The sequence below is a fragment of the Canis aureus genome, chromosome 2, assembly GCF_053574225.1.
Source record: "Canis aureus isolate CA01 chromosome 2, VMU_Caureus_v.1.0, whole genome shotgun sequence".
In the NCBI taxonomy this organism is placed as follows: Eukaryota; Metazoa; Chordata; class Mammalia; order Carnivora; family Canidae; genus Canis; species Canis aureus.
In genome coordinates this window covers 62,203,155-62,231,058 of record NC_135612.1, presented here as the reverse complement: position 1 = coordinate 62,231,058, position 27,904 = coordinate 62,203,155, and the positions used below count along the sequence as shown (strand labels likewise).

The 27,904-nt window shown below is 55.4% G+C and overlaps 3 protein-coding genes and 1 long non-coding RNA gene across 15 annotated transcripts in view; 2 read left to right on the top strand and 2 right to left on the bottom strand.

Annotated features, from left to right (window-relative positions):
• The window catches only part of ADD1 (adducin 1), an 86,775-nt gene extending 84,477 nt beyond the window's left edge, over positions 1 to 2,298 (top strand). For 6 of the 7 annotated variants that reach the window (XM_077875971.1, XM_077875963.1, XM_077875952.1 and 3 more), the window contains one exon: positions 428 to 2,298. In XM_077875971.1, coding sequence (XP_077732097.1) covers positions 428 to 795 — 368 coding nt within the window. In that variant the 3' untranslated portion in view covers positions 796 to 2,298. The remainder of the gene's footprint in view (positions 1 to 427) is intronic. The other variant, XM_077875990.1, reaches the window with a different exon arrangement.
• On the bottom strand, positions 2,282 to 6,885 carry SLC75A1 (solute carrier family 75 member 1). Of its 6 annotated transcripts, none has more exons than XM_077876059.1 (13): positions 6,038 to 6,615; positions 5,852 to 5,948; positions 5,541 to 5,644; positions 5,090 to 5,248; positions 4,846 to 5,007; positions 4,469 to 4,577; positions 4,256 to 4,367; positions 3,975 to 4,083; positions 3,786 to 3,876; positions 3,611 to 3,658; positions 3,441 to 3,530; positions 2,837 to 2,992; positions 2,282 to 2,417 (listed from the first exon to the last, which is right to left on the bottom strand). In XM_077876059.1, the coding sequence occupies exons 1-13, from the start codon at positions 6,464 to 6,466 to the stop codon at positions 2,413 to 2,415; spliced, it is 1,671 nt and encodes a 556-aa protein (XP_077732185.1). In that variant the 5' UTR covers positions 6,467 to 6,615; the 3' UTR covers positions 2,282 to 2,412. The 6 variants fall into 6 exon arrangements, with proteins under 6 accessions (XP_077732185.1, XP_077732207.1, XP_077732212.1 ...); XM_077876064.1 differs by lacking the exon at positions 2,282 to 2,417 and adding an exon at positions 6,738 to 6,885 and having other exon boundaries at positions 2,446 to 2,992; positions 6,038 to 6,231; XM_077876081.1 differs by lacking the exon at positions 2,837 to 2,992 and having other exon boundaries at positions 2,293 to 2,417; positions 6,038 to 6,611.
• On the top strand, positions 6,872 to 13,819 carry LOC144300059 (uncharacterized). Its single transcript, XR_013366700.1, has 3 exons — positions 6,872 to 7,516; positions 8,032 to 11,394; positions 13,436 to 13,819. It is a non-coding gene; the product is annotated as an uncharacterized LOC144300059 (long non-coding RNA).
• Positions 8,255 to 27,904, bottom strand: NOP14 (NOP14 nucleolar protein). Its single transcript, XM_077876038.1, has 18 exons — positions 27,585 to 27,904; positions 24,312 to 24,446; positions 23,691 to 23,832; positions 22,866 to 23,008; positions 22,242 to 22,376; positions 21,380 to 21,502; positions 20,481 to 20,612; positions 19,415 to 19,682; positions 18,373 to 18,503; positions 17,795 to 17,880; positions 16,674 to 16,809; positions 14,276 to 14,377; positions 13,685 to 13,838; positions 12,111 to 12,270; positions 10,376 to 10,523; positions 8,883 to 9,010; positions 8,594 to 8,749; positions 8,255 to 8,415 (listed from the first exon to the last, which is right to left on the bottom strand). Exons 1-18 carry the CDS (start codon positions 27,777 to 27,779, stop codon positions 8,316 to 8,318), a joined length of 2,574 nt encoding a protein of 857 aa, XP_077732164.1. The 5' UTR covers positions 27,780 to 27,904; the 3' UTR covers positions 8,255 to 8,315.

Sequence of the window (27,904 nt, the reverse complement as noted above, 5' to 3'; positions counted from 1 at the left end):
CTGGGAGCTAACTCTGGTTTTCCATGGTTTTCTCCTTGCGGAGACCAGGTGCTGTGGACCCAAATTTAGGCCTCATTTCAGGACTAACACATGCTCACAGGGTTCTAGAACAAAACCTTGGTCAAGTTGTTGTCCTACTGCAGTCCCCTCTGCTTGCGCACCTTTGACCGGAGCCCCCAAAGCCCCAAGACTGGGTCTGGGTCCACAAAGAGGAGCTGGAAATGGCCCAAGGCTACATCTATGTTTCGTATGATGAGCCACATCCAGCCCTGACGTAGAGTAGTCCTTTGTCAAAGTTTCTCACTCTTGTTGCAGTAGAAGCCCCTAGAGCCCAGCTCTGCGGCCGTCTCTGTGGGGCGCTGCCTCTCCCGGGCCGCCCCTGTCCCACTGCACTCTTCAGCCCTGTCTCTTGCCCCCTGCCCACCAGACCTGCCACAGGAGCCCATTTCTGGAGAGGACAGTGATGCTGCCACCTTCAAGCCAACTCTCCCCGACCTGTCCCCTGATGAGCCTTCAGAAGCGCTCGGCTTCCCCACCTTGGAGGAGGAGGAAGAGGAGGGGGAGGCACTCAGTGAAGCCCGCGAGCCTCCCAGCCCCACTGGTTCCCCCGTGGCGGCCAGCCCTGAGCCAGCCTCAGCCCAGGTGGCCGAAGAGGCTGCCTCTCCAGCTGCCGAGGAGGGGGCTGCCGTGGACCCTGGCAGCGATGGATCTCCGGGCAAGTCCCCTTCCAAAAAGAAGAAGAAATTCCGCACCCCCTCCTTTCTGAAGAAGAGCAAGAAGAGGAGTGACTCCTGAAGGCCCGTCCTGCACACACCAATGCCACCAGACTGTCCCCGATTGTGTCTCATGTTCTGTCTTCTTGTGTAACGGAATGCAAACAGCCCGTCCCTCCACATAGCTAGAGCTCCCCTCACGGCGTGACCAAATCCCCACGTAGACCGGTGCTAACCTCCTGGGCGTGTGCGGCGGGTGCTGGGAGAGACGAGCCTCCACGGCCCCTCAGCGTCCACCGTGCCCTTCTGGGACCTGCACCTCAGGGGCCGGGCTCTCCCCCGGGGCCGCACGTCCTGCTTCTGGCTGGACACTTGGAGGCCCTGCTCGCCCTGGCCTTGCCCTCCCTCCTGTTGTGCAGTACCCCATGCTGTGTGTGTGCTAGGCTCCCCTTCATCCCCAGGCCTCAGGTGACCGAATCAGACTGGGAGCTTCCTGCTGGCATTACCTGCTCTGTGATCTCACTTTGTTCGCAGCTAGAGCCTCAGTCTTGGGAAAGCACTCCGTGCCTGCCAGCAGTCCAGGGTATCCTGATGGCCTTTGAGAAGCGAGTTCGGGCTGAACCGGGGACCTAGCAGCAAAGGGCTGGGTATACCTGACATGCCTTGTGCATGGTCTGATTGGCCTGAGGCCGGAAACAAAGGTAAGGGGCCCCCAGTTTCTCACTCACTGGGGTCTCTAGATTTCTCCTGTCATGGGGAAGATACATTAAGAGGGGGAAGAGTCCTTTCTAGAATTTTCTTTCAGATTTGCAATTCATCCTACATCTTTGACCATGAACATGAATTGGCCACTTTTTGCTTTAGTTTTCTCCCTACAGCCTGCCACGGAGTACAGCAAAATGCACTTCACTGATTTGGGCGGGGGCTTGGAACTGAGAAGGGATCTCCTCTTTAACTCAGCCTGAAAAGATCTCCTGGTTTTGGGAAAGGGTAGCTCAAGGTAGAAGGGGACCCAGTGGTCTCTCCCCAACTTCTTACACTAGTCATTCATGGAGCCATGCCTGGCTCTCCTTGTTGGATGTCGTAAATTTCCACTGAGATTCCTAAAAAATCACGTGAAGCTGCTTAGTGGGAACTAGTGGGTGACCCATTCCAGGGGCCACCTGGTGCCAGCCTGACCAGGCACTGGCAAGCCTCCTCCTCGCACGTGGGGAGGGGCCCCTGGTGGACCTGGTGCCAGACCTGGGCCCCACGCTCCTGCCCCCAAGCAGGACCTGAGGCTGGCTGCATGGCGCTGACCGCTGCTTTAAGCTTTCTGGCGACGCTCTTCTCTGGTGTATCATGTTGTTGCCACGGTGGTGTTCAGGTTCTCTGCCCTCGCCCTGTCCTCCAGTTAACCATGGACTGTAGCCCTTCCTTTTGTCCCACATATGCAATGACTTTCATTTCACTTTTGTAGTTTATTTTAACTCTTTGTATCACAACATGAAGTTTAGTCGCATATATGGACACAGGCTTGGGAGGACGGGTCCTGTGTCCTTCACTGTAACATGTTTTACTCACAAATAAAATTCTTTAAGCAGTTTCCTTGTCTAAACTTGGAAAGTAGTTTTGCATCTTAATTCCTTTTCTTTGCTCCTTTAAGGTAGGACTCCCAGAAATTTGCCTTGAGTCCCAAAAAGGATCCCCAGGTGTCTTTTTAAGCTTTGAGAGAGAGGGAGGGAGAGCAAGCGAGCAAGCACACTGGTGGTGGGGGGGGGGCAGAGGGATAGGGAATCTCCAGCAGACTGGACATCTCCAGACCCACCCCCACCCCAGTGCAGATCCCGATGCAGGGCTCAATCCCACGACCCTGAAATCACAACCTTAGCTGAAATCCAGTCAGACATTCAACTGACTGTGTCACCGAGGTGGACCCATCCCCGCTCTGCACCAAGTGTTTATTTCTTGATCAAACACTGCTGCTTTGTACCAGGGAGGACCCTGCAGCCCAGAACTGCCCTTCTCAGGCAAGGGCAGGACTTGTGATGGCGAGAGCCTGGCACAGGGGCCCCTCCTCCCCGGTCTGCCCCTGTGTTGCCTCATGTATGCTGAGCCCAGCCATGGAGGGCCCTGTGTCCCACCCTTTCTGTCATCCTCCTCCTGCAGAATGGCAGCAGATACAGGAAGAGCCTGGTGGCCCCTGGGGTCAGGGGTGGCAAGGTACAGCAGTGTACTGGAGAAAGGCACTGGATATAAAATAGCTGCTTTATTTTGCCATCCAGTGGTCTGGCTGACACCTGTGTTACCGAGAGAAAAGCCCCCAGAAAGCTTGGAAGGTTCTGGAGTCACTGCTCCCAGCCCAACCAGCAGGGCTGTGCACGTCTGCACGTAGGGAGGGGCTGGGAGTGTCTCAGGGACCCTGGGGCTGGGCCAGGGGGGAGAGGGGCGCAGGGAGGGGGCCCAGGGCCTCCTGTCCCCCAGCTCTGGGCAGGCAGGGCTGGCTCAGCTACTCGGCCTTGAGTGTGTGGGCTGGAGGCCTCAGCTTCCTCAGGAGCAGGAAGGGGAGCAGGAAGAGGCCAGAGCACACGGTAAAGCAGACCCTGGCCCCCGCCAGCCAGTACACTGCAGAGATCCAGAGAGATGGCCTGAGCGGTCAATGGGCCCAGCCTGGGCCCGCAGCCCCCAGGCCCGGCCCCACCCCCTGGGGCACATGCCTGCCCAGAAGTGCTGTCCCAGGGCCCTCACCTGAGGCAGCCACCATGGGTCCCACCGCCCTGGCCAGGGCGCCCAGGCTTCGCAGTGTGCCCATGATTGTGCCTTTCTGCCCGGCTGAGCCTTTGGGGGAGAAGGGAGGCCATCAGGCTCCTGCTGCCTCCTCCCACCCAGGGGCCTCGGGCAAGGGGAGGGCTTCTCACCATAGTCAGCAACCACGGAGGATAGGCAGGGCACCACCACGGCGGCAGCTGGCGGGGACACCCAAGAGGTGGAAGTCAGCCCACAGGAGACGCCAGGGGGGGCCGTGACCCTGGACGCCTGGCCCCTGGCTCCCACCTGTGTCCACCCTGGCCCTCTCACCAGGTGCCCACTCACCGAAGGAGTAGAGCAGCAGCCCCAAGCCCAGCACGGGCAGTGTGAGCCCCCAGCCGATGAGGAGGAAGGCAGGCACGAGCAGCAGGATGGCCTGCAGATGGGCACAGCAGGGTCAGGACCCACCCCCACGCTTTCCAGTGGAACCCGGGACTCGGCCTGCCCCCCGCCTCTCCCGGGGGAGCTTTGTACCCGCTTCACAGCTGTGATCTCCCCACCAGGGCTGATCCTCCGTGCGTAGGCCCCCTGCACAGCAGCCATGCTGAGGCCGATGGAGAAGAACATCTTCCCCTGCTGCAGGCTGGGAGTGGGGGAGCCGTGAGGGCTTCAGTTCTGCTGAAGCCAGGGAGCCCCGGTGACAGCTGGGTCCCTGCAGTCCACAGGGGGTGGGAGGGGCAGGACAGGGAGACGGTGGGGGATGGCCCCCCGGAGGCGGGGGAGTCAAGTCCTTCAAGGGGCCTCGGCAGCCCTACCTGCTGAACTGGAAGCGCTGGTGGGCAAGGAAGCTGAGCGTGTACTCCAGGCCCGAGAACAGGAAGAGGTAGAGGAAGTACACCAGGCCCAGGCGGCGCAGGCTCCAGAGTCCTGGCAGGCAGTGGAGGTTGGTTGTCAGGGGTCCACAGCCCAGATGATGGCAACTAGAGGGAGCCACAACCCCACCCTCGTGAAGGGGGGTGACTCCTTACTGTCTCCAGCAGGTGTGTCCTGACTGTGAGTCACGGCTGAGAATCGGAGCAGGGCCAGGGGGCTGAGCAGGTCAGCAGCAGCTCGGAACCCGGGGGTGATGGAGGGTGCCTGGGATGGGGGCGGGACTGGAAAGGCCTGCCAGGTGGCCTGGGAGGGGCAGGACCTCCCGCCCTGGGCTCCAGTCCACCTGCCAGGCCTTCCTGGCAGGGGCCTCGGGAGGCTCTGTGGCCCTGAGCCTCTGCACACCAGGAGAAGAACAGCCCAGCCTCCCCTGGCATCTGGGACTGGTGCATACGATGGGTATCCCCGCGTGCCCACATGACCCAGCCCCCAGCCCTAGGACCCGACAGTGGTTTCTTCCTGGGTCCCACCTTACCCGCTTCTCTGGAAGCAGCGTCTCTGGCAGGAAGCAGAACATGAACAACAGGTTGGAGACCGCGAAGAGCAGGGCAAGCCAGGGCACTGTCTCCGAGGGCAGTGAGGCACCAAGCATGGGGCCCAGTGTGAAGCCCAGCGAGAAGGCCACCCCAATGACTGCCTGGGAAGAGGGCCACCTGAGCTAGGCAGGAAGGCCCCAGCCAAGGAACCCCCAACCGCTCATCCCCACCTCCTGCACGCACCATGCCTCGGCTGCGCGCAGAAGGTGAGCTCAGGTCAGCGATGATGGCTGTGGAGAGGCTGACGTTCCCCTTGCTGATGCCCCCAATCACCCTTGAAGCCAGGAAGGCTGCGAAGCTCCTCGAGGTGGCCCACACGGCATACGACATGACCAGACCTGTCTGCCTCGGGGAAGCGTCCATGGGGTGGGTGGGTATGGTCACTTGAGGCTGGGAGGGGCCCAGAATGGGGCCAAAAAACCCAGGTAACACCCTTGGGGCACTGCCCTGTTCTGGAGCGCCCAGGGTCCCTACTGTCCCCATAGGTGGCAGGAGCAGCTCTGGGAAAGCCTGGCTTAGCCACAGAAGCCACCTGCACCTCAAGCACCACACCCAGGGGGCAACGAGGGGCTCCCCAGAGGGCTGCCAGGTGGGCGAGAGAACTGCACATTCCCACGCCTTGGGTGCCACATACCAGGGACAGCAGCATCGTGGGGCGCCTCCCCAAGCAGTCAGAGACTGCCCCCGTGAGTGGTGCCAGGAGGAACTGCAGGAAGGAGAAGACGGAGCCAATCAGACCTGTGAGAAATAGACATTCTGGTCACCACGACAGTCTGTTCCCAAAAGTCTGATCACTTGGGGTGGGCCCTGCACTCCCCAGCCGGCTGGGGCGCCCTGACAGCGAGTGGATACAGCACTTGGGTAGGGGGCAGACAGCACCCAGGAGCAGGAGGACCGGAGCCCAGGCAGGATCACAGGGGCGCCACACGGGGCTGGGGGCCGTACCTCCAAACAGGACGCTGTTGTACCTCTTCTCTGCTGGCATCCTGATGGCTGCTGCAAACCAGTCCACACCTCGCTGCCACGAGCCATAGAGGGGGTCCTGGGGAACATGGAGGTGTGATAGGGTTTGGGGGCAGTGGGCAGCCATCCTGGGAGTCCCGAGGCCTCTGGACCCGGGGGAGGTCTCACGTGGGCACGACTGTGGCTCTCCAGCAGTCCTGGCAGCAGGGGCAGTAGCAGAGTGAAGGCCAGAAGGTCCAGCAGGAGGCCGAGGAAGACCACAGTGATCACGCGGGTGTCCTGAGGCGTCTGCTGGTGGATGGGTGGGCGCGGGGTGCAGCTGCCTCCGGCTCCCCAGCCCATGACGGCTGCTGGGATCCCGCCTGGCCAACGTGGGGGCAAGTCTGCATGGAGCCATCTCTGGTCCCCAGCACCCACCATGCCCCCAAGCAGCCAGCGGCCAGCAAGCACCCTCACGGGAGCGCCCTCTCCCCAACACAGGGGTCCCTCTGTGCGCCCCCGCCCCGACCCCGGGCAGCAGGAAACGCAGGCTGCGGACTTGCGCAAAGAAACCGCAGCCACTGATGCCAACCGTCCCAGGAGGCCGGATGGGGGCATCGCGGCCCCGGGGCACCTTCCCACCCCACGGCCCCGTGCGGAGCGGGCAGGGAAACTGAGGCCCGCGCGGAGGTTGGCCCCGGCGGGGGTGCGGGCGCCTGCGCCTCGAACACCCCGGGATCCAGTCCCCCGGCCCCGACCTGCCCCGCCGGAAACCTCCCCCTGCCCCGCCCGGGCCCCCGGCCCCCGGCCCCCGGCCCCCGCCCGGCTCCCTCCTGGGCGGGGCGGTGGCGCGCGCACTGCACGCGGGGCAGCCCCGCCCTGCACTTGCCGCGGTCGCGCGCTCGGGGCGGACAGACGGACACGGACACACGGACGGAGACGGACGCGGAATGGCCCGCCGGGCCCGGGGGCGGGGCGCCCGCTGACCACGCCCCGCCCCGGAAGTGGGGACGGCGTCCGCTTCCCCTTCCGGCCGGCGCGCCCGGGGCCGCGGGGTGCTGCTCGCGGGGTGCTGCTCGCGGGGTGCCGCTCCCGGGGTGCCCTCCGCCCGCCCCCCGTGTCCTCCCCGCTCTGTAGCAACGACTTCCTTCGGCGCCTTCGCGCCTCCGTCTGCACCCCGGACCTGGCTGCCGGGGTTCCTGCGACCCTGCCGACCCGGAGGTCACGGCAAGCCTGGGGAAGCTGGCTCGGCTTCCAAGTGCGCGTGTGTCCCCCGCCCACCCCTTGTCCCCTGGGCCCTCACACACCGCACTAAAACCCTGAAGATCATAGTCACGCTGCCGGAGAGCCGGAGTCCACCCTCGCCACAAGGTAACCGCTGTCACCGAAGGACCTTCGGGCCGCTCTTCCTTCCGGCTGAGCCTCTCCCTCTTCAGCGGCCTGTGGGTTACCCTGAGGCGCTACCTTCCCATCTGGGATGGTGGAGGACGGAGGACTCCAGACTGCGGGGAACTGCCCAGGGCGCACCGCCTTCTCCACAAGCCATCCTGCGTACTCCCTTCTGCAAGGCGGGGAGGCAGGGCTTCCAGGGGCCGCTCCACAGATACTCACATTTCCAAGAACTACGTCTGGAGTGGGCTTGGGGAAAGGCCCAGCGTGGGCAGAGTGGTATGTTCTGGTGATACGGGATCCAAACGGGGGCTTTATGGGCTAGTTGTGGGCACATCCCGTCCTCGTGGACCTAACACCCCAGCATCTGACTTGGTCCCACTTGGTCGTTGGGCAAGAGTCCAGGACCAGGGACTTGGGTGAATTAAAGTAGCAAGAGCTGTGTAAGGGAGGCCAGGCCTCACTGGATGAGCTGAACCCGCCTGGGGCGTGGGTGTGACAGGACCTTCCGATCTGTGGAGCCGCACACCTGGCAGGCATGGCTCTGGCGTCTTACTCAAGACCCAAGGCTGCTGTGGGCAAGCTCAGCTTCAGCCCCAATTCCCCGCAGGTACACTCTGGCCCCATACTCTGCATTCCCACACCCCCCAACTTGTCCAAAATCAAGCTCCCCATTCTCCCCACCACGCAGTCAGGTCACCCTCTCCTGGCCCCCACATCCATTCTGGCTCATCCTCAAGTCTCTGTGGTCACTGCTGTGGCTGGCAGTGACCCCAGCAACTGGCTTCTTGCAGGGCTGCTCAGCGTACCATGTGCTGTGTGACATGGCTCCCACCGCCAGCCCGAGCCCCGCGTTGCCTGTGTCACCTGCCGAGCAGAGGAGACTCGAGTGCCTCATGAGACATCACTGTGACAGAACAGGTCCTTGCTCTCAGTCCCAAACGTGGGGATTAACGGGGTGTGTCTGCACATGATGGAGCACACTGGGGCCAGTGGGGCCAGGGAAGAGACCAGGTGCACAGGACGGCAGCCTTTATTAACAGGGCTCGGCATCTTCCTGCCTCATCTGTGAAACTACTTATTTTTTGAACTTTTTCCTCTTCAGAGCCTTCCATTCACCTTCCTGAGTGGCCAGACTGTTAAAAAGCTGTTTCACTTTTCGCTTTCTTTCCGCATCCCTTAAAAAAAATAAATCATTTTTACATTAGGTTTTGCAGGATGTTTTGTCCTTTTCCCCACATGACCCACTGGCAGCTCATGTCCACACGGGCCAGGGCACTCACAGCAGGGAACACAGCAGTGACTACCTGGGCCCGGAAGTCACCCTAGGGACACCTGCCACCACTGCCCACTCACCGTTCCAAGGTCTCCGAGAGTTGCATCCGTGCCAGGAACTGGTTGTCCCTGCGGATCTCCCGGACTGCTCCTTTAAATTCACGCTTGTGTTTGTGGATCAGTCTTTTTCTTTCCTGTTCCTCCTTGCTGCTTCCCTGCTTCCTTCCAAACTCGAGGCTGGAGGGGTGGGGAGCCAGTGTCAGGGGGCCAGCCCACCTGCCTCCCCCTGCTGTCTGCCTCCCAAAGGCTATCCCTCCCCCTGCCCCCACCCACCCCACACTGGGCCCCTTGCAGTGGGGCTGGCACGCACACTTTGACCAGCCGGGGGGTGAAGAGCCTCAGTGGCACGGGCTTGCTCTTCTCACAGACCAGCGGCCGGCAGCGCTGGCTCTGCTTTCCCATGTCGGTCAGCGTGCTCAACGTGCTCTGGCACAGCTCCTGAAACGCGGAGGGGAGCGGAGACACTGAGGCTGGAAGAGGCACGCCTTGGAGAGCAGACAGACTCGCCCACTGCCTCGCCCCTCTGGGCCCATGGCCTCCTCTGCTTACAGGGGTGTGGCCACGAGGGAGCCCCAGCGGTTCGTCAACAGGTGGGGGGGCCTGTGCACTGCAGGATGGCTCACACTTTTGGGGGCAGTACAGACCTGCTGACGCCCTTCTAGAAGGCTCCTGGGGCACTGAGGAGTAGAAACAGCCAGTGCTTCAGCATCTAGCGCATAGTGGAATTGCCTTTCCCAGAGAAACTTGTCACGATGGGCATGAATGACTCCCCTTCACGGACACACATGGGAGCCTATCCTGTACCTGGGGCGGCCAGGAGTGCAGGGGCAGCCCACAGGGAGCTGTGCTATGGGCACGGAGCAAGACCTGATGGTCTGACCAACAGAACCAGAGGTTTAAGGCACCTCCATCATGGCTGTGGCTCCCAGAAGAAACAATTGGCTGGGCTTCTGAGAAACTTTCTAGAAGCCAACCTGCTGACGGTTCTGTTCTTTTCCCTCATGTAAGTGTATCCTGGAACTCAAGCTTGCTTGCATCACAGGCATAGCCACCTGCACCCCTTGCCCAGACGTTTGCCTCTGAGGGCCAGAGCCCGGTCTCCAAGGGGACTACATGGAGAGCATGGCCAGCTCGGCCCACCTGTGGTCCAGGAACACCATCACGGCCCCTCCACCAGCCCAAATCCCGCGGGACCCTTACTCCTGAGGAAAGTAAGGAAAGGAGACATGACTTTAGGGATAGCATTCTGGGCAGCGGGAAGGGCAAGTGTAAAGTGTCCAGATGAGGGGGTCAGAGCAGGCTGGGGAGCATGCCAGGTCGTCTGGCCTCATGCATCCCAGTCCTGCCTTGGCCTTGTGTCCCAATAGCACCGACACCCCCTCTGGCAGAAGACAGGGTAGGGAGGGGGCATACAGGGAAGGCCCTGGATGTTAGCGTCGGAACAAGTAAAAGATGTGCCAGGGAACGGAGGGAGCCCAAGACAACTGTTTAACAAACACATGGGAGTTTCAGGCCAAACTTAGAACATCCTTTAAGTGTTCCTATCACCTTGTGAAGGACAGTGGGACTGTCCTCAGAAAATCTGTGAGGCCCAGGGGGGACGTGGATCTGGAGCTGCCGCCCTGGCTGCAGGCACAGAGCTGTGGAGCGGCTCTTACACTGAAGAGCCGGAGTCCATCCAAGAGAACGGTTATTTGGGCTCGGTTGTCCCACCACCATAACTTCTAGAGCTGCGACCTCAAGGCGAGAAGGCCCACTAACCTGATCCCCATTTCTGGAAGGAGCTCTGGGGTCAGGACTCACCTGGAGTTCCGGGGGGTGAGTGCGGTTGGCCAGGTGCTCCGTCAGCAGGGCCCTGAGTGGCCTCATGATGTCATGGAAGGCGGGCAGTGAGCTGTACAGTAGCACACAGTGCTTCACCAGAGCCACACACACTGCCAAGCAGGATAGTCTGCAAGAGGGTGACACCCAGGGTAAGGGCCGGGAGCAGGAAGGAGACCAGCTCCTTCAGTCACTGCTGGAGCCAATCATCTTGGCTAACATGCAGTGCTGAGAAACCCAACACCGTGTTTCAGGAAGCTAAGCATCTGCCCACGCGCAGTGCCCACAATGGCCAATGGCTCATAGTATCAGGCGTGCAAAGTGCCCCGTATCCTGGGTAGAGAGGGCCGCTGTGCAAAACACAGCAACAACCTGAAAACAGTGGCTCCAACTTAAGTTTTTAAATTACTATTTGCAAAATCAAGCAGACATATCTTGAAAAATAATGCACACATCCTGGGAAAGTTTTTTTTTTTTTCATGGCCCGGATCAGACATTCCCACAGAAGACACAAAGATGACCAGCAGCACTGGTTTCTAGAGGAATACAAATTAAAACCGTGTCGAGTTAACACTTCATACCCCTCAGAAATTCTGTTAAAAAAACAAGAAATAAATGCTGATGAGGACATGGAAGATGCAGGACCCCTGTGCACCGCTGACAGCATCTAAGGTAATATAGTGCACGGAAAAGCTTCTGAGTATATACCCTAAGGATGAAAAGAAGGGCCTTGAAGAGATGCCTGCACCCCCATGTTCACAGCAGCTAAGACACAGGAGCACCCATGTGTCCATGGACAGATAGACAGACAAAATATAGTCTATCCGTATGATGGAACGTTATTCAGCCATAAACAGGAAGGATGCTCGGACACCTGCTAGAATGGGGTGAACCTGGAAGACGCTGTGTTATGAAGTGAAATATGCCAGCCACGGAAGGACGGAGACTGTGTGACCCCACTTCTAGGAGGCCCCAGAGAAGACAGATCCTCCAGACTGAAGGTATGTGGGGGACCAGGGGCTGGGGAGTGAGCACGTGTCAGGTATACAATCTGTCTTACAAATGAGGACTTCTGGGGATGAATGGTGGTGTTGGCTGTTCCAGGGTGTAAATGTACTGAAAACCACTAACTGGTCTCTTAAGAATGATTAAGATGGTAAACCTTCTGTTGTGTCTTCTGCTACAACCAGAGAATATTTCAAGTCATCCATAATTTAAAAAAATCAGAGAACAAAGGGATTTCTGACAAACAGCCCCAGCCCTCCTGTGGACTGAATGTGTGTCCCCCAAATTCACGTGCTAAAACCGAATTCCTAGCAGGACAGTGTCTGGAGGGGAGTCCTCCAATCCTTGAACAAGGCTGTGCTTCCTCGCACTTAGGTCCACTTAGGTCCCTCACAGCCTCCAGAGATCTTGTAATCTCAATGAACTTTCCCTCCTTGGTTAATTCCCATGCTTTAGTCTTTTTGATGCTGTTATAAATAAAATTTTAAAATTTCCTTTAAAACTGTTCACCGTGTATAAAAATGCAAGTTTTTGCTGACTTTGTACTTGGTTACTTCACTGTAGTAATTTATTAGATCTAACAACTTTTTGTAGTCTTGAGGATCTCCCACATATAACATCTACCATCTGCAACAGTGACTCTGGTGTGTCCAGCTCCAGGCTGGCCGGATACTGAGCCCGCTCCCCTAGGTGCTGCAGGCCCTATACCTACCTGGTGTGGTTGGCCTCTGTCTTAGTCTGGGCCTTCAGTCCACTTGCCCAGCGGAGGGACAGGCCTGTCCTCTGCCATGTGGCCGTGTCCTCTTCATCAGAAACCAAGAGCAGTTCTGAGTTCTTCCCAGATGCTCTGAAAGGGTGCACCAGAGTGTAACCTGAAGTCCCAGCAAGACAAAGACAGAGGTGGCCTCTGAGCATCATGGGCTCACAGGGCAGGCTCTGCATGGTGAGGCAGTTAGAAGGCTCACTGCTGACACACGCATCCTATTTTTAATACACAGAAGTGGGGTTCCAGCTTCCGTAGGGGTGACTGAGGGCACAGGGTCAGGTGCCTGACCTCGTGAGGGAGACAGGCAGTAGCCAACACCCGTGAGACAAAAGGGAACAAGACGGAGGTGGCACAGTTAACCCAGTCAGAGATGGCCTATCCCAGAAGACGGTGGATGCCAGCAGAGAGGACTTAACCCTGTCACCACCCAGAAGAGCAACCGAGGCAGCAGGCAGGGCTGGCCAGGCACAGTCTGCTCCGGGCACAGCAAAGCCAGTGGTGGCAGGGTGGAGGGAGAGGGACACAGGGCCAACACCCGGCGAGCCCACTGCCTGCCACTTGCAGCCTCCAGGGCTTTCTGCTGCAGCACTTGGCCTTGAGCTACGACCATTTCTGACAGGTCCTCAGGGTATGACCGCACCTCTCCAAACCTACTCCCTGCCGCCCTGGCCCTAGCACACAGCCGCATTGGCACAGGGGTCAGTGAGTTGGGGCGCAGCAGCTGCGTGCAGGAGGGTCTGCTATGAGGTCTCAAGAGAAGTAGGACAGACAGTGTGCTTAGGTTCCTGAATGGAAGAGCTGCCAGGGCTGAAGTCCCCGCCCCTGCCCAGATCCACACGATGTACGATTAGGGCAGGAAAAGTGATCCTATGGACACAAAACAGCAAGGGGCGGAGACCAAGCGGTGCCCAGACAACCCGAGAGGGAAGAAGTGAGTGTGTCTGCACCGCGAGCGCTGCTAGAGGGAGGCAGGGGACCTAAGACCTGCGGGACAGTCTAGAAGATCGACAGATGCTGGAACTCCTCCTCATTACAATGTTGCTTCTGACGGTCACTCCTTCCAAATTTCCCAGCGCTCTAGAAACTACACAGACAGGACCGTACACTAGAAACACAATACGGCCACTCTAAGTGTAAATGTTCTTATATGAGAGAGTAATAAAAGATAGGTCTTAATGATGTATTCATTTAACCCAAGATGTAAAACTGTTATTTCAACATATTATCACTTCAATCTAAACAAACTGAGAAGTTTTACATGTTTCTGACAGTAAGCAGTGGACATCTGGGGGACAAGGCACCAATGGCACTGGTCGCGTGGTGGATGGACCAGCAGGACCCGGCTCTCTCCTGGGCGGCATCCACACAGCTGCAGAGGACAGGAAGGCTGCTACTCTGGCCGGTGGGGCTTCAGATATCTTGTCTAACTTCCCCACGTTCACGCTCTCCACACAAGTACCAACAACTTGTAAACACGCAGGGAAAATATATGCTTGGAGAAGCTCTGTTGAACCACTCACCTTGGCCATGCTTGTTTGGAGTTGCAATGTAAAGGATCCCAAGGAGGAAATTCACGAGCTCAGGTATGAACCTCCGAGACAGAGACACATAGTCCAGGAACATGCAGCACACGAACAGGCCCTTCACCACGTCGTGCAGAGACAGGACGGGACACTGGCATTGGGAGCACGGGCTGCGGTCAGCAGTCAGGAACAACATCCTCAAAGGCTGCACTGGCTTCCTGACTGAGCTATGGCCCCATGCGGCAGTGTGGTCCAGTGGGCATAAACCAGGTCAAGAGCCTGGGTTGGCCCTAGCATCCTGCCTTTCTGAGGAGACCCACTGCATTGCAAGTGCCACTGAGCGTGCATCAGTCAGATGCCAGACTTTTGAAGCGGATGGCAACAGAGACCCACACCAGACTTACTTGCTGTCACCACTGACCTGAAGGGCTCTTTTTGGTATCAACCCCTCCCCAACCTTACCTGGGGCCACTTCTGGGTTATCTTCCCAGACCCGCTTTGATGAGGCCTTCCCGTGCTTGGCCCCAGATAGTGACACCCCCCAGGCTCACTCAGCTGCGCCAGCCACACACACAGGGAAGGACATACCTTGGTGAGCAGCTGGCTCATGCACACCAGCGCAGGCGTTGTGACGGGGTGCCAGAAATCAGAGGTTGGAAATAACATCCCAGCAATTTTCAAATAAATGAGCTAGAAAGGGAACGTCACCACACAGATTAGAGATATGAAATATAAAATCTGGCCTAGAGCAGCCCTGGTGGCTCAAAGGTTTAGAGCAGTCTTCAGCTTAGGGCATGATCCTGGAGACCCGGGATCAAGTCCCACATCGGGCTCCCTGCATGGAGCCTGCTTCTGTCTCTGCCTGTGTCTCTGCCTCTCTCTCTCTCTGTCTGTCATGAATAAATAAAATCTTAAAAAAAAAAAAACAACAAAAAAACCAAAACAGGGCAGCTCCGGTTTAGTGCCACCTGCAGCCCAGGGCGTGATCCTGGAGACCCTGGATCGAGTCCCACGTCGGGCTCTCTGCATGGAGCCTGTGTCTCCCTCTGCCTGTGTCTCTGCCTCTCTCTCTCTCTCTCTGTCTCTCTGTGTCTCTATGAATGAATAAATAAAATCTTAAAAAAAAAACAAACAAAAAACACGGCCTAACGAAGGGCCCAGGAGCAAACCCGCTGTAGGCCCTCATGGGGAAAGGCTGTAGACTTGAACACATCCCACCTCCATGGCGGCCTGGTGGCCCAAGCGCCTCCCCGGCCACCTGCGGGCACACACCGGGCATGGCCAAGCTCTCTCCACCACACCGCACCCACACCAGACTTCATCCGAGCACCCGCTAAGCCCTGAGGAGCCCCCCAACAGCCTGACAGGAACAGGCAGAGGACACAGCAAGACCTACTCGCCAAAACAAATTCCTCTGATACATGAGAACATCCTTGGCTCGGCTCACGATGAGAGAAATGCAGGCTTATAAGGCTATGTCACAGACCACTACTTTTTTTCTCAAATGAGTAAAGAAAAGCTGGGTACTTGGGTGAGGCTGTGGCAAGGCTGTGGCATGGGGAGGGGCAGGAGAAGCCGTGCGGACAAGCGTCGGAAACAGGAAGAACATGCTCCCTCCATGGACACACTGAGTCCGTAGTGTGAGCGACAACTCCGGCCTGCACCCCTGGGACTGAACTGCAAATGCGGCTGCAGGCAGCGGAAGGTTACCCCGGAGATGATGGGCTTAGAAGCCAACAACCACTGGCCCTTACTTTTCAGGGATGACCCAGGCCAGGTGCACTCACAGGCCACCCATCCAGAAGGCACCACAGGGGCTGGTTCTCAGAGCAGAATAGCGGCCCTGCACCCCGGCTCTGTAGGATCTGCAGGCCCTCCAACTTGTCTGAAGGCACAGAAATCCCCCCTGAACTCCCAAAACTGGACCACTTTGAAAATGTCATGTGGGAGACCTCACGTCCTCCTTCCTGCTCCTGGCAGGGGGTCTAGCACCAACCTGCTGGGAGGGCCTTCCACAGAGCCCTCCATGCCACCCTGTGATCCCAGAGAACACTAGGCCTGGGGAGGCAGAGGAGAGGATGGCCCGCCTGGTTCCCGGCTTGCTCCTCCTCACTCTGCCCGTCACGGACCGCATGTGTCCACTGAAAGGGCAGTGTTGACAGTGATGGTTCCCACATACTGGCTGCTGAGTCCCAGCTGTGAGACGGCTGTGTGACATGTTAACTCCTGAATCCTCATGGCAGGTCTCCAGGGCAAGAGGCGACCACCGCCTCTGATGATAGATAAGGCAAGAGGCCAGGACCACGTGGGTCCTCGGGGGGCTGGGATGGGCCCTGCTGCACGGTCTTGCACCAGCACACCATGGGAAAACAGGCCACTACAGCGGTTAAATAGGGGAGTGTCTGCTGAGGGCTGAGGCTTACAAGGAAAGTCACCAGCCACAGCTGAAGGACACTGGTCCGATCCTGCTTTGAGGAGGCCATGAAAACCAGGAACGCAAACCCGGTATTTTTAAGTTTCTGTTAATCACTCCTTCTTATTTCTGCAGAAACCCTAGAACACTGGACAGACTGAGCAAGCACTTCACGGTCACCAACATGGACGAAGTGGCTGTGGCTGCCACAAGCTGCCAGAGCCCTCAGGGGTGCTCAGGTGCCTCAGCAAGTCCGTGGCAGAGCCGTTGTGTGGGCTTGGTCCTCACCAACACACTCATTCTATTTGCCCTAAAGCCTCTTCGCCACTAAGGCCACCCACCACAGCTCCACTCATGGGGAATCAGCCCAGAGCTCCCTCTTTTATCAAACATTTCAGTTACTTGTTGGCAAGTAAACAATTCTTTCCGCCTTGTACCCGTTTGTTCTCCAGCTCAATCTGGAGGCTCTATGGTCTGGCGAACCCACCAAACTGCGTGCCCCTGTACTCAGCCAGCCCTTCTGGGCAGCTGACAGCACTGGCCCCTGGAGCCTGAGACCAAGTCCCTGCTCACCACGTCCAGGCCCGGAAACGCCACCCGGCCTCTGGCCTCAACAGACCCTTCCATCTCATGCATGGCATCTCGTAGGACAAATTTTATGGAGTTGCTTGCAGAGTCAGGAAACATCTGGCAAAGATTATATAATTGCCTGTTGATCAGAAACACAGGTCAGGGGAAATGACTTCAGATAAGGCAATTAGGAAAAAAGGCTCCCAACCTCCCACTCACCATTTTCCCGTTAAATTGTCTACTGAGTGGGCAAGATAGCTTGGAACCCCTGGATGACTCCACTTCTCTTATGGATCTGGCTGGCCTTCTTGGCAATCAGATAATCTTTCTAATAGTGTTTGTTTTATATCAATCCTAAGAAGCCGTAACTTTTCTGCAGCAATAGTAGAAGCCTAATGCCGCAAGGAGCACATTCTACGTGCCAGAGTCAGCAGACGGTTCCAACGTGCCATCCGCAAGAACTCACGGTCCTTCAAAAGCACTGCTGTGCTGGCAGAAGGTGGCATGGGAATGAGGGGTGTGCAATATGTGGCTGGCCACAGGGAGGCCCCTATGAGTCCTGGTGCTCACTAACCCTCCCTTCACCACACCACCTCCAGCTGACCTGGGGCTGGGAGCCATGCTCCAGTCTCTGCTTTTACAGGGGTTCTGGTGCGAGAGCTCAGCCGCCCCTGGGCAGGGTGGGAACAGGAAGATAGGAGGCACTGCCCTCCCTGACGCTCGCAGCATGAGATGTCAGGTTCCACTGAGGCACGGACCTGGAGTGGGCAGGTCTCTGGGCAGTAACAGAACACGGTCTACCATGTACCCCAAACACCTGTCAGCCTGTCCGAGTATAGTTTGAGATTTCATTGTTGAATGAACCAGAAAACAGGCTTCCAAACAGCATGAACAAGTCTGACATGTTCACCTGTCATAAAGTCAACGTATTTGCAGTTAACAGCAGGTCTGTCTCCGGGGTGGCGGAGGGGGGCCATTACCGCTGAAATCACTGTGGCTCGTGTATGCCGTGGTGCCCGTTTACAAGGTCAACTGTGCTAACCCTGAGACATGGTTTTACAACTGCCAATAGAAGAGTCACTCAATGCAGCCCCATATTCCAGTCAACCACCATCGTTACTTACACAACCAACTTATCAATTACTCCGAGGTCTGGGGTATCACTTGTAGCCAAATCTCCAACATACTCCAAAAGGAAGCCAAACAGTTTCTGCAGGAACATGGATTGGGAACAGAGTTCAGTGCTGACCCCCAGAATAAAATCACAGGAACACAAGGTGCTGTCTCCCTGTTCTGGCTAAAACAAGTGCACACGCGCCTCAGGGCCACTGCTAGGAACACGCTGACTGCAGGCCGAGGAGGGCTTGGGTACATACTTCTGCAGATGGGCAGACAGCACACAGGTCTTCACATGACCAAGGACGTGGCCAGCACTGCGCCTCATTCATAGGCGGGCAGCGCTTGCTGAGGAGAAAAGGCGCTCCAAGTCATTCATCTCCTTGAAAGTCTGGCTCTGCCATGCATGGGCCAGAGAAGCCACAGGCCCGCCGCCCCCACCTCGGTGTCCCTCCTCTGCTAGGTGAGGGTGACAGCATCTCCTCCTGGGCCTGGGTCACTGCGCGCACCTGGTGACTGGCAGCGTCCGGACACAGACCGCTGCCACCACCACCACCCCCCAACATGCAATGCAACATGTACGTACTTCCAATTTTGCTTTGTTTCCTGCTGCAAGACTTGGATGGTTGCATGTTTTAATTCTCTCCACCACTAATAGCTGCTCTTCCATCGTTTTTCCTGATAATAAAGATTTCAGCTCCTCGTAGGATTCAGGGGCTGTCAGAAATGCAAAACACACTCCACAGTTAACATTCAAAAGGAGAATCACATTTCTGAGAACACAGAGATTAAAAACGAAACAATGGGGTGACAGTAATTCCCCAAGAGACAATTTCACGTGTATTCTACAAACATGTTTCACCTCCCACCATGACCACTGCTGGTAGACCTAATGTATGCTCTGGCATGTCTGGGGGTGAGGTGCAGTGGGACGACTATTTACCAGTGACCACGTAGCACCCGAGGAAGGACTTTACCGCCAGCATGTGGGGAGCAAGGCAGCAGGGTGCTGGTTTCAGTGTTCATGCTGGCTCAGAATGAGTTTGAAGGAACCACCCAGACCCCCACCGCCTGCAGGCCATGTCCAGGGAAGCCAGCCTCTCTTGCTAGTTCATCCTCTGGAAGTGACCGTAAGTCACAGGACAATTTAGGACTCCTTGCTATAACTGGATGATTTTTCTACACACACCAGACAACACAACACACAACGTTCACTGTAAGGTGCCATGTGGTCAAATGAGAGCCCAGGTCTGAACACGGGAAGCCTCACAGGTGACTCCCTAGTCTCCCAGGCCCTTCCCGGCTCTCTGTGGCAGCCACATGGGTTTCCACCACAAAAGGCTGGCCATGGAAAGAGCACAGTACCCTTCAGTGGAAAGGTGTGTGTTGTCCTTGTTCTGCTTTCAGCCCACAAACTGCCTGCAGTCACACAACAAAGGCCGGCTAACACTCTGGCCAGATGCCAGACCATGCCAGTGACAAGCCCTGACGTCGTAGGTGGGCACATGTCCATGTGCCTGGAAGCACACCCTCAGTCTCCACTCTACTGAGGTGGCCCCAGAGAGGCAGACTTATAGCCAGGTCACAGAGATTATCCCAACGCATAAGCAGACCCAGTGTCTGTCTACCTGCAAATGTATAGGGCAGCTCGTTTCTGGCGGCTTCTCGAGCTTTGTGGCCATTGTTGGCCAACCTCTTCTGTGGGGCCAGCCGGGGCTCTGTGTCTGGCCGCCCACAGTCCTCCTCGGTCTCTGTGTCCGAGTCCAGGTCTGAGTGCCCATCTGGGTCACTGCTCTCCTCTAGGTTCTCGTCACTCGGGTCTTCGTGGTGATCTTCCTCACTCTCACCGTCACTGGCTTCCCTGCTCTGCTCTTCCTCCACGCTCATCTTTCCATCCTGGAGAATGGGGGAACCACAGGCCTCACTACCCAGGGGAGCACCCTGAACGACATGGAAATGCTGCACACACCTGGGGCAAAGCCGTGAGTGTGGCATTCACCCACTGACACCAGCTCCGGGCCCGCCTTGCCAATAGGCCAGGGCACAGCTTCCTGATCTTGGGCGCCGAGGCTCCAGGGCTCTAGGCAAAGCTTAGCATCTGCGTGGAGCAGTGGGACCCAAGCTGTGGCAGGCGCCCTGGTGGCCACAGGCACCAGCAGCTGTGTCTGTAGCCTCCCACCACTGGCTCTGGGGCTGGGGAGCAGCAAGTCAGTGGGGGCTTCCCGGTGTCTGGGCCACATCCAGAGGTGGATGACTGCTCTCCTGCCAAATAACCTGGCATTCTGTGAGCACCTGGTTCTTCCCTCAGATCCTCTTCTGCTCAGCGTGCCTGGCCTCCTTCTCTTTCCCCACCCCGAAACAGGGCTGATTCATGCTAAAGAGAGGAGGGTGAAGTCCTCACAGCAAGTTTTAGAAACTCAATTATTTTATTTGCTCCCTCAAAGGCCCTGCCAAGCCTGCAGATAACCACACACTTATGAGCAAAGAGGCTGATGGGAGCACACAAGTACATAGCACGAGGCTGGGGTGCCCTCCTCTAGGTAGCCTGCCTGGCCAGTCCACAGCCACGGTATTGGACCCACCTCGCACTCCCGGATGCAAAGTACATTCCATTCATGATGAACCTCTTCCACACCAGAAACCTTGCTTTGGGATTCACAGAGCAAGCCATCGAGTGAAGGAAAAACCTCTTACCGTGTAAGAAAGCAAGCGCCTGTCGTCTTTGTCCAGAACAAAGTCGTCATTTAGGTCGTCCGCGGACAGGTGCTTCGGTTTTCTACTATCACCGTGCATGTCTTCACCGCGCATCCTCCGAAGCCTCGCAGCCTGTATAGGAATGAAGCACAGCCACCTGTGGCGCTTGTGCCACTGCGCACCTGTGGCAGGAGGCATGCGCTCCTCCCCTCCCCCAGGCCACGCTCGTGAAGGGGCTCTGAACCCGCTTTCCGCCTTCAGCTTCAACCTGGCTGCAGGTACCAGGAGAAGCGCCACATGCGACACTCCCCGCCCCAGAAACAAATGGAAACAAGTATTGCGGCACAAGTGTGTTCTAGCCACCAGGAAGGTAAGCCGGCTGTTCTAAGGTCTTTCTGGCTCAACCATGCAGACTTCATTCCCCACGATGCAGCCATGGAAGAGAGTAGCCACCACAGCAAGGTCTGCATGGCCAAGCCAGGCACTCAAGGATGCTGCCGTGTGTGGACAGGCCATGGGCCCGGAGAAATGGCCAGGTACAGAGCAGTGTGTCAGTGTTTGTCTTTGTTTCAATGTAATGAAACTTTAAAACCCTTTCTTAAGGCACAGGAGAAACGTTGAGAAGACGGTGCCTTGTCTCGTTAGCAGTTGTTTTAAGGTACAGGGATTAGAGCAAACATTTTTTTATTTGGTATTTTTGGGTATCAGCTGCATTTTTCTTGCTTTTATAATAAAAAACAGGCACTTATAGTAAAATAAATATAAACTTTAAATAAAATAAGAAGATCCCTTTGATACAGTAACACATCTCAACCCATCTCAAAGATGGAGAAGGCAGGCCTCAAACATAGATCCCATGGCGCCCCACATCACCATCATGGCCATGGCCACACCCATACCTCCAGCTTCTGGAGCCGCTCCTGCTCCTCCTTTGCCAGTTCCTCTTCCGTCTTCATCCTGTTAGAGGGTTGGGCCTTCATCTCAAAGCCCAGCTCACGAACCATCATGTCATACGCATCAGGCTGGGCAGAAAGAAGAAACTTTTCATTTTTAGTCTTTTTAAAAAACGATCTGTACAGGCAGCTTCCTGCATGTCTGGTAACATCTGGACACCATGAAGGAGGAAGCCAAATCGTACCCAAGTCTGTCCTGAAAGAAAGCCATTCTGATCTGCAGGACACTTAAGGTCACATAGGATTTTTTTGAGAAACTCTTCTCAAAACATACCTGCTTTATCAAAACTAAACACTGCTCATTAGGCATTAAGCCCACAAAACAAGCTGAGGTGAAGGAGACAGGAACAGTGATAGCAACCCCCAAAGGTGAACACCTCACCCCATGACACGGCCACCTGGTAAAATCCTAGGAGCCAGACATGCAGGTGAATGCAGCTTTTCCAATAATTTAGACTAAAAAGAATGTGGTAGGAATCAAGTACTGTTTGGAGAGAAAAATAACTGTATATACGGATGTACAGATGCGTAACAGGAAAATTCAGACACCGCCTGAGGAAGCCCCTCCGCCCCCCAATCTAAGGACTTCTCAACCACAAACAACCATTTCCTTTAATTATCCAGGAGTAGAAACTGAAGTCCCTTTTTGTGTAGCTCTATGTGGACATTACAAGTATCAAGACAGCTACATGAAAAGTTCCCCGTGACACACAGGAGCTGAGAGATAAGGACAGTGGCTGTACAGGTCCGGAGAGATGTTGGCCTCCACCTTTTCCCCAGAGGAAGGTCAAGTCAACTTAATACCCACCTTGGGCTTCTCCTTTTGGTCCCTATTCTCAGGCTTGGGTGTCTTATGAGCCAGCAGGGTCTGGATTTCTTTCCAGTCTTGATCCAGCTTCTCTGTGAGCTCCAGGGCGCCTTCCCGCTGTGCCTGTCTCTCCCTCTGGGGAAAGAGAACAGACATGGCACATGCTACTAGTGCTGAGCCACAAGCGAGCAGCCCCACTCATGTCCAGGCCATGCTCAACGGAGTCAACACTTAATGTATTGGCACAAGAGATACCGTGAGAAATCAGTATCTTAAAAAAAAAATGGAAGCTACAGAATCTCATCACACAGAACTAATTTCCTGCTATAAACCATGCATCTAGAAGCTCCTAGCAGTTTACTGGTAGTAAAAGACCATAAAACACGTCAAAATACAAAAATCAACTAGCTAAAAACACCCCAAGTCCCCCTACCCCCAAACGCAACAGACCATAAGAAGTACACGTGATGAAATTTAAAATACTACTATTCAAAATGAATGCTTCTTTTAAATTTACAGAAAATGTTAAATACAGCCTAAAATTGTACAAGGAAAAAAAAGGCCAAAAGTTGTTTTGATGAGCGTCTCTGGTGATGGAGGCCCCCACTGGGAGCACTAACGCACCTTCTCCTGTTTTGACTTTGCAATGAGCTCTTCAATCAGTTCTTTGCGTGACCTTGGTTTCTCCTCATCCTCGCCTTGCTGCTGCAGGGTCTTCTTATGAAGGAGCCCGCCACCACCTCCAAAATGGGCGGCGGTCAGCTCAGCTGGAGACAAAGAGCAAAAAACACATCTGTGAAGCCAGATGCTGGCACAGTTACCCATTCCTGCAGCACTCACCAACCGTTATCTGAGTACAATCTCAAGAACCAATTCCATATTCAAGAAAAAACTCTCACACACAGTAGCTGTAGGAGACCACAGGAGCAGTAGCACTTGAGAAACACCCAGCTGTATGGGAATGGTAACTGATACTAAATTTAATCTGCTTTGTTACCATCTATAAGGAAGAAACTCAATATTATTCCCGCCCCCCAACTAACACGATTGGTTCCACAGTTATAAAGACTAAGGAACCGTAAACATTGTTAGTACAAACATTCTGCCCAAACTGATCACATGGTGCAGGAGAATGCACAAGAGTCTATGCAGGGGTCAGACAAATGGCTGTTTCTCTGAGCTCCTGGGTAAAGTAAGCTGAAGGGGCAGTTCAAATAAGATAACGGATATGTGAGAATGTTCTCAGCCTGCAGAAGCTGCTGCCTATCCACATACACATTTTCTGAACATTCTCAAGTGAAAAAATACCCAAAGAACCCTGTGTGTGTGTGCAATGACTTGAGAGGTTAATGATCGGTGACACTGGTATCCCACGTCTTCCTGGGTCTCCAGGAAGGACAGGAAGAAAGTAACCAGGAGTAGACTGTCCCCTTGCCCCCCAGCCCTCACCAGATAGCGTTCCTCGTTCCTCAGCGTCACTGTCACTGTCAACAATGTCATTATGCTTTTCAATGTCTGCCAAAGACTGGCCGTAATGAGTTAATTCTTCATCCTCATTGAGGTTGTAGATGCTTTTTTTTTCATGTTGCCGCTGACAGAAGAGGGAGAAAAATCAGTTTCCTAAAATTTCCACGTTCATTTAATGGCAAAGCCCAGTTATTTTCCCACTATTTGTATAATGTGATAACCTAGCCCAAAGCACATAAGATGATTGTGGGTCATCTGAGCAATGATTCAGATATAAACAGAACCCACAGAAGGTAAACGAATCAATGGGCCAGCCAAAGCCACTGGGAAATCATGCCAGTGTTCCACAATCTACTTGCTTTCCACCCAACCGAGCCATGGGTCGCACATTGGTCAATGACTCCCAGGACACATCATTGCATGTGTTCCAGTTAACATACCTTTCCACCCCGCTGGTGGCTAGACAAGGGTAGAGCACTGGCCCACTGGACCTTGGGGGGAGCGCCCACCCAAGTATAGGTGAGCAATGGGGCAACCACCTTCTTGCGCCTGACTTCTGTGTATAACCACAGCCTAAGGCCCTCCTCTCCTTGTCTAGCATACCTGCTGTTCCAAGGCAAACCTCTTCATCATCTTCTCCTCTGGACTCATGCTGCTACTGTATTCCCCAAAGCGCTTATCAGTGAATACGTTAGACTTATCCCTTTCCTTGTATTCCTTCAGTAATGTCTGGGTACGCTGGAAAACAGATCACAGAGACATCTCAGGCTGGTCCTGGCAACTCTGAGCTCTGATGGCTTGGTGATCTCGGTCCCTCAAGAAGAAATGCTTCCACAAGGGGACACACAAGGGCTCCACTGAATTGTAGGATGCCATGGCCACCTGGCCATTCTGTATGCCCTACAGGCCACTGAAACCAACAGTCAAAAAAAGGGCTCATCTACTGGCTGGAAAAACAGATCTCAGTTACAGAGGAAGTGGGGTTGTTACCATACAATGAAGGCAGAGAGGACTGTGTCTGGGGCTTGGGAAGCTCTCTGGAGCATGCCTCAGGACTTCTGTGTCCAGCACTATAGGTTAGAGAATATCAGAGCAGGATGCCTGGGTGGTTCCATCAGGAAAGCATGTGCCTTGGGCTCAGGTCATGATCCTGGGGTCCAGGGATGGAGTCCTGCATTGGGATCCCTGCTCCAGCAGGGAGTCCACTTCTCCCTCTCCGTCCTCCCCTTCCCCTGCTCACCCTCTCTGTCAAATAAATAAATAAAATCTTAAACAACAACAAAAAAAGAAAATCAAAAGCAATCAGAGCAAAGCCCAACAAAGGAGCACTAAGAAGTGGCTCAGTCATGTAGACACCAGAAGCGCTGTGGTTCTAGCTGAGAGTCAGGGAAACATGAACAAGGAGTTACCACAGAAGCCGAGCACGTCAACAACAACGTGATGACCAATTACAGACATGGACTGTAGCAGAATTGCTTATTTTCTCTGTCACATGATGCCTTTATCTGTACAGTCGATCCTTGCTCCTCCTGGAGTCCAGATCTGCACATTTGTCTACTTGCTAAAGGTTATGTGACCCCAAACCACTGCCCAGGGCACCTTCGTGGTCATTCATATGTGTGGGGCCTAGGAGATACAATCAAGAATGTGATGGCTCGGACTCTGGGGGGCACCTGTAAGAGGGAAATAGCAATAGTACCTCCCGTTGGCTGCTGCTACGGGATCACAAGAGTTTACACAAGGTGGCTCAGGACAAAGCTGGGGACAGGTAGTGTTTGTTGTGTGTTACACACTCAAGTCTGGATTTGGGTCTCAGCTCCCCTACTCCTGACCTAAAGAAAGTTCTGGAATGATTCCTTGTTTTGGTTCCTCATGCATTAATGGGGATAATGCCAGTACTTCCCTCATAAAGGCTGGCTGTGGGGATTCAACAGACGTTTCTTGATAAAACATCTATTCCACTGGAAGGATCCCAGATACATTAACTCTACTTATCTCACCACTTCTGTGAGAAACAAGAAGAGGGAGGCCCAGCCAGCACAGGATGGCACTGGGATCACACCTGTAGTATCACCACGCAGGCGGGTGCTACCCAAAGTGCTGCCACGGATTGGAGGAGACACATGGGACAGCACATTTACTTCTGAGGGCCCGTCACCAGCGAGAAGACTAGGACCATCTTGCCGCCCCATTTGCCCTGACACACACTACATGCTTTAACTGCCCTGCACGACCTGAGTTCCTTCTGGACAGCTCTGAGCTCTCCCACCCCAGGCAGTGCCGCACACTCCGTAACAGGGGACAAGGTACCTCTGTCCCCACCAGTAACATTCTACTCACCCTTCCGAGCTCAAGTGTGACTCCCTCTATGAAAAAGTTCTTGGTTTTCCTGTTATTTGTATTTCCTATTATATATATCACATATGCTTTCTTACTACATATATATACACGTAGGTACGTATACGTGTGTGTGTATGTGTGTATATATATATATATACACACATACACACACACACTATATACTATATACTATATATCCTGATTGTGAGCCCCCAAAGCACTGGGGACAAGAGGAGGCATCAACACAGGCCTCCAGGCCATTCACCGCAGGCCTTCAGCACAGAGCAGGAGGTATTACAAGTGTGAGCAACTGGCCCTATTTGGGCTGTGGGGCTTGGGAAAGTATCAGAAGTGGTGACTTGTGCTGGCCACCAAAGCATGTGCTGGGATAAGACAGGACCTTTTGGACAAGCTGAGTTGCAAGAGGCAAAGCAAGGACAACAGGTTGTGGCCAGATTGTGGAGTCTGAGAATGACAAGCTGAAAAGTTTAAGAATAATAGCTAGTGTTTAGACAACTTACTATGTGCTAAATATGCCATTTTATTTAATCTTAAATGACCACTAGGGAAAGGAAGGATATTATTATCCTTGCTCTGGATATGAGAAAACACTTAGCTAGTGGAAACAAACATGGTTGCTCTAGAGCCCAGGCCACCCGGTCCCCACACCTGCCTTGGGGTATGCTGTACCGGCCTCATCACCGGCTGCTGAGTCTACCTTGTCAGTTCAAAGATGGCCTGCTTGTTGCAAACTATGGCATCACATAAGTGCAGGTCCTGGAAGGCAGGGGTCAAGTCTTCCCTTACCTTTATCTCCCAGCAGTTGGAGGGAGCTTACAGCTGAAGTTCTCTGGGCGCTTCAGGCTTCTCCTTCAAATCGCATGCAAACCCAGCCCTTAGCTGCGTCCTTGGGAAACGTAGGTCCTTTCTGTGCCCTAACTTTTCCACCTACCTTAATTTTTTCAATAGGGCACTAATGTGCTTTCCTTATAGTAACAACAAATATTGTTAAACCTAAAAACCTGCCTCAGAAGCTGCACAAGGAATGCGGAATGCCATCTATACGGAGCCTGAAAGGCACAGAATACTTTGGGGCTGGGAACACACAGGTGGCATTTCAATCTTCCTGCGAGGGACAGGGTGCTGTGCTTGGAAAGAGAGGTGCACTTGTTCTCCTAGCATCTGTGGCATATCCACCTTGCAAAGAAAAAGATGCACCACCCCTAGACCAGAGGCTCCAAGTCCCCTAGAGAACAGGCCATAAACTGCGCGCACAGATGCCAGAAGCACCGAGGGACCGGCGCACAGGGCTGCAGGGCGTCCCCTGGGCGCCGGGTTCCCGGGGCGGCTCCCCCCAGCACACAGGATCGGGGTGACTCACGCTCAGCTCGCGGGAGTCACGACCCACAGGGGTCACGACCCACAGGGGACCCACGGTCCACACGCCCCGTCCTCACCACCGGCCCCGTCCTGACCGGCGAGCACTCTCCAGACCGCCCGCCCGCCCTCGCCGCCCCAGACCCCGGCAGTCCTTACCTTCTGGACGGCCCGCGCTCGCGACACCCCGGGCTGCCCCACGGCGTGGCGCGCCTTCCTGCCCAGGACCGGGAACTTCTGCCGGTTCACCTTCACTTCGAACGGGTTGGGGTTGGGCCTCGCGCGGCCGCTCTGCGCCCCCGCGGGGGCCCCGGAGCCCTTCCGGCGAAACGCCGCCAGCCTCGCCTTCCCCATGGCGAAGCCCCCAGGCCGCGACGCCGGGTCCCTCCGCAGGCGCGTGCGGGAACCCGGGAGCCGCTCCGCCCTCGTCCCGCGAGAACCTGACGGCGAGAAGTATATGCGACTCGCCAGGAGCCTGC

Excerpts from the sequence above, each read along its gene's own strand:
- SLC75A1 (XM_077876050.1), bottom strand. The coding sequence starts at position 6,466 with ATGCCCCCATCCGGCCTCCTGGGACGGTTGGCATCAGTGGCTGCGGTT. Across the intron at positions 5,645-5,851 it reads CAACAGCGTCCTGTTTGGAG|GTCTGATTGGCTCCGTCTTC; the intron begins GTACGGCCCCCA and ends TATTTCTCACAG. Across the intron at positions 3,659-3,785 it reads GCTGCTGCTCTACTCCTTCG|CTGCCGCCGTGGTGGTGCCC; the intron begins GTGAGTGGGCAC and ends TGTCCCCGCCAG.
- NOP14 (XM_077876038.1), bottom strand. The coding sequence starts at position 27,779 with ATGGGGAAGGCGAGGCTGGCGGCGTTTCGCCGGAAGGGCTCCGGGGCC. Across the intron at positions 21,503-22,241 it reads ACCAAAAGGAGAAGCCCAAG|CCTGATGCGTATGACATGAT; the intron begins GTGGGTATTAAG and ends CTTTCTGCCCAG. Across the intron at positions 10,524-12,110 it reads ACAGAGGCCAACCACACCAG|ACTATCCTGCTTGGCAGTGT; the intron begins GTAGGTATAGGG and ends ACCCTCTTGCAG.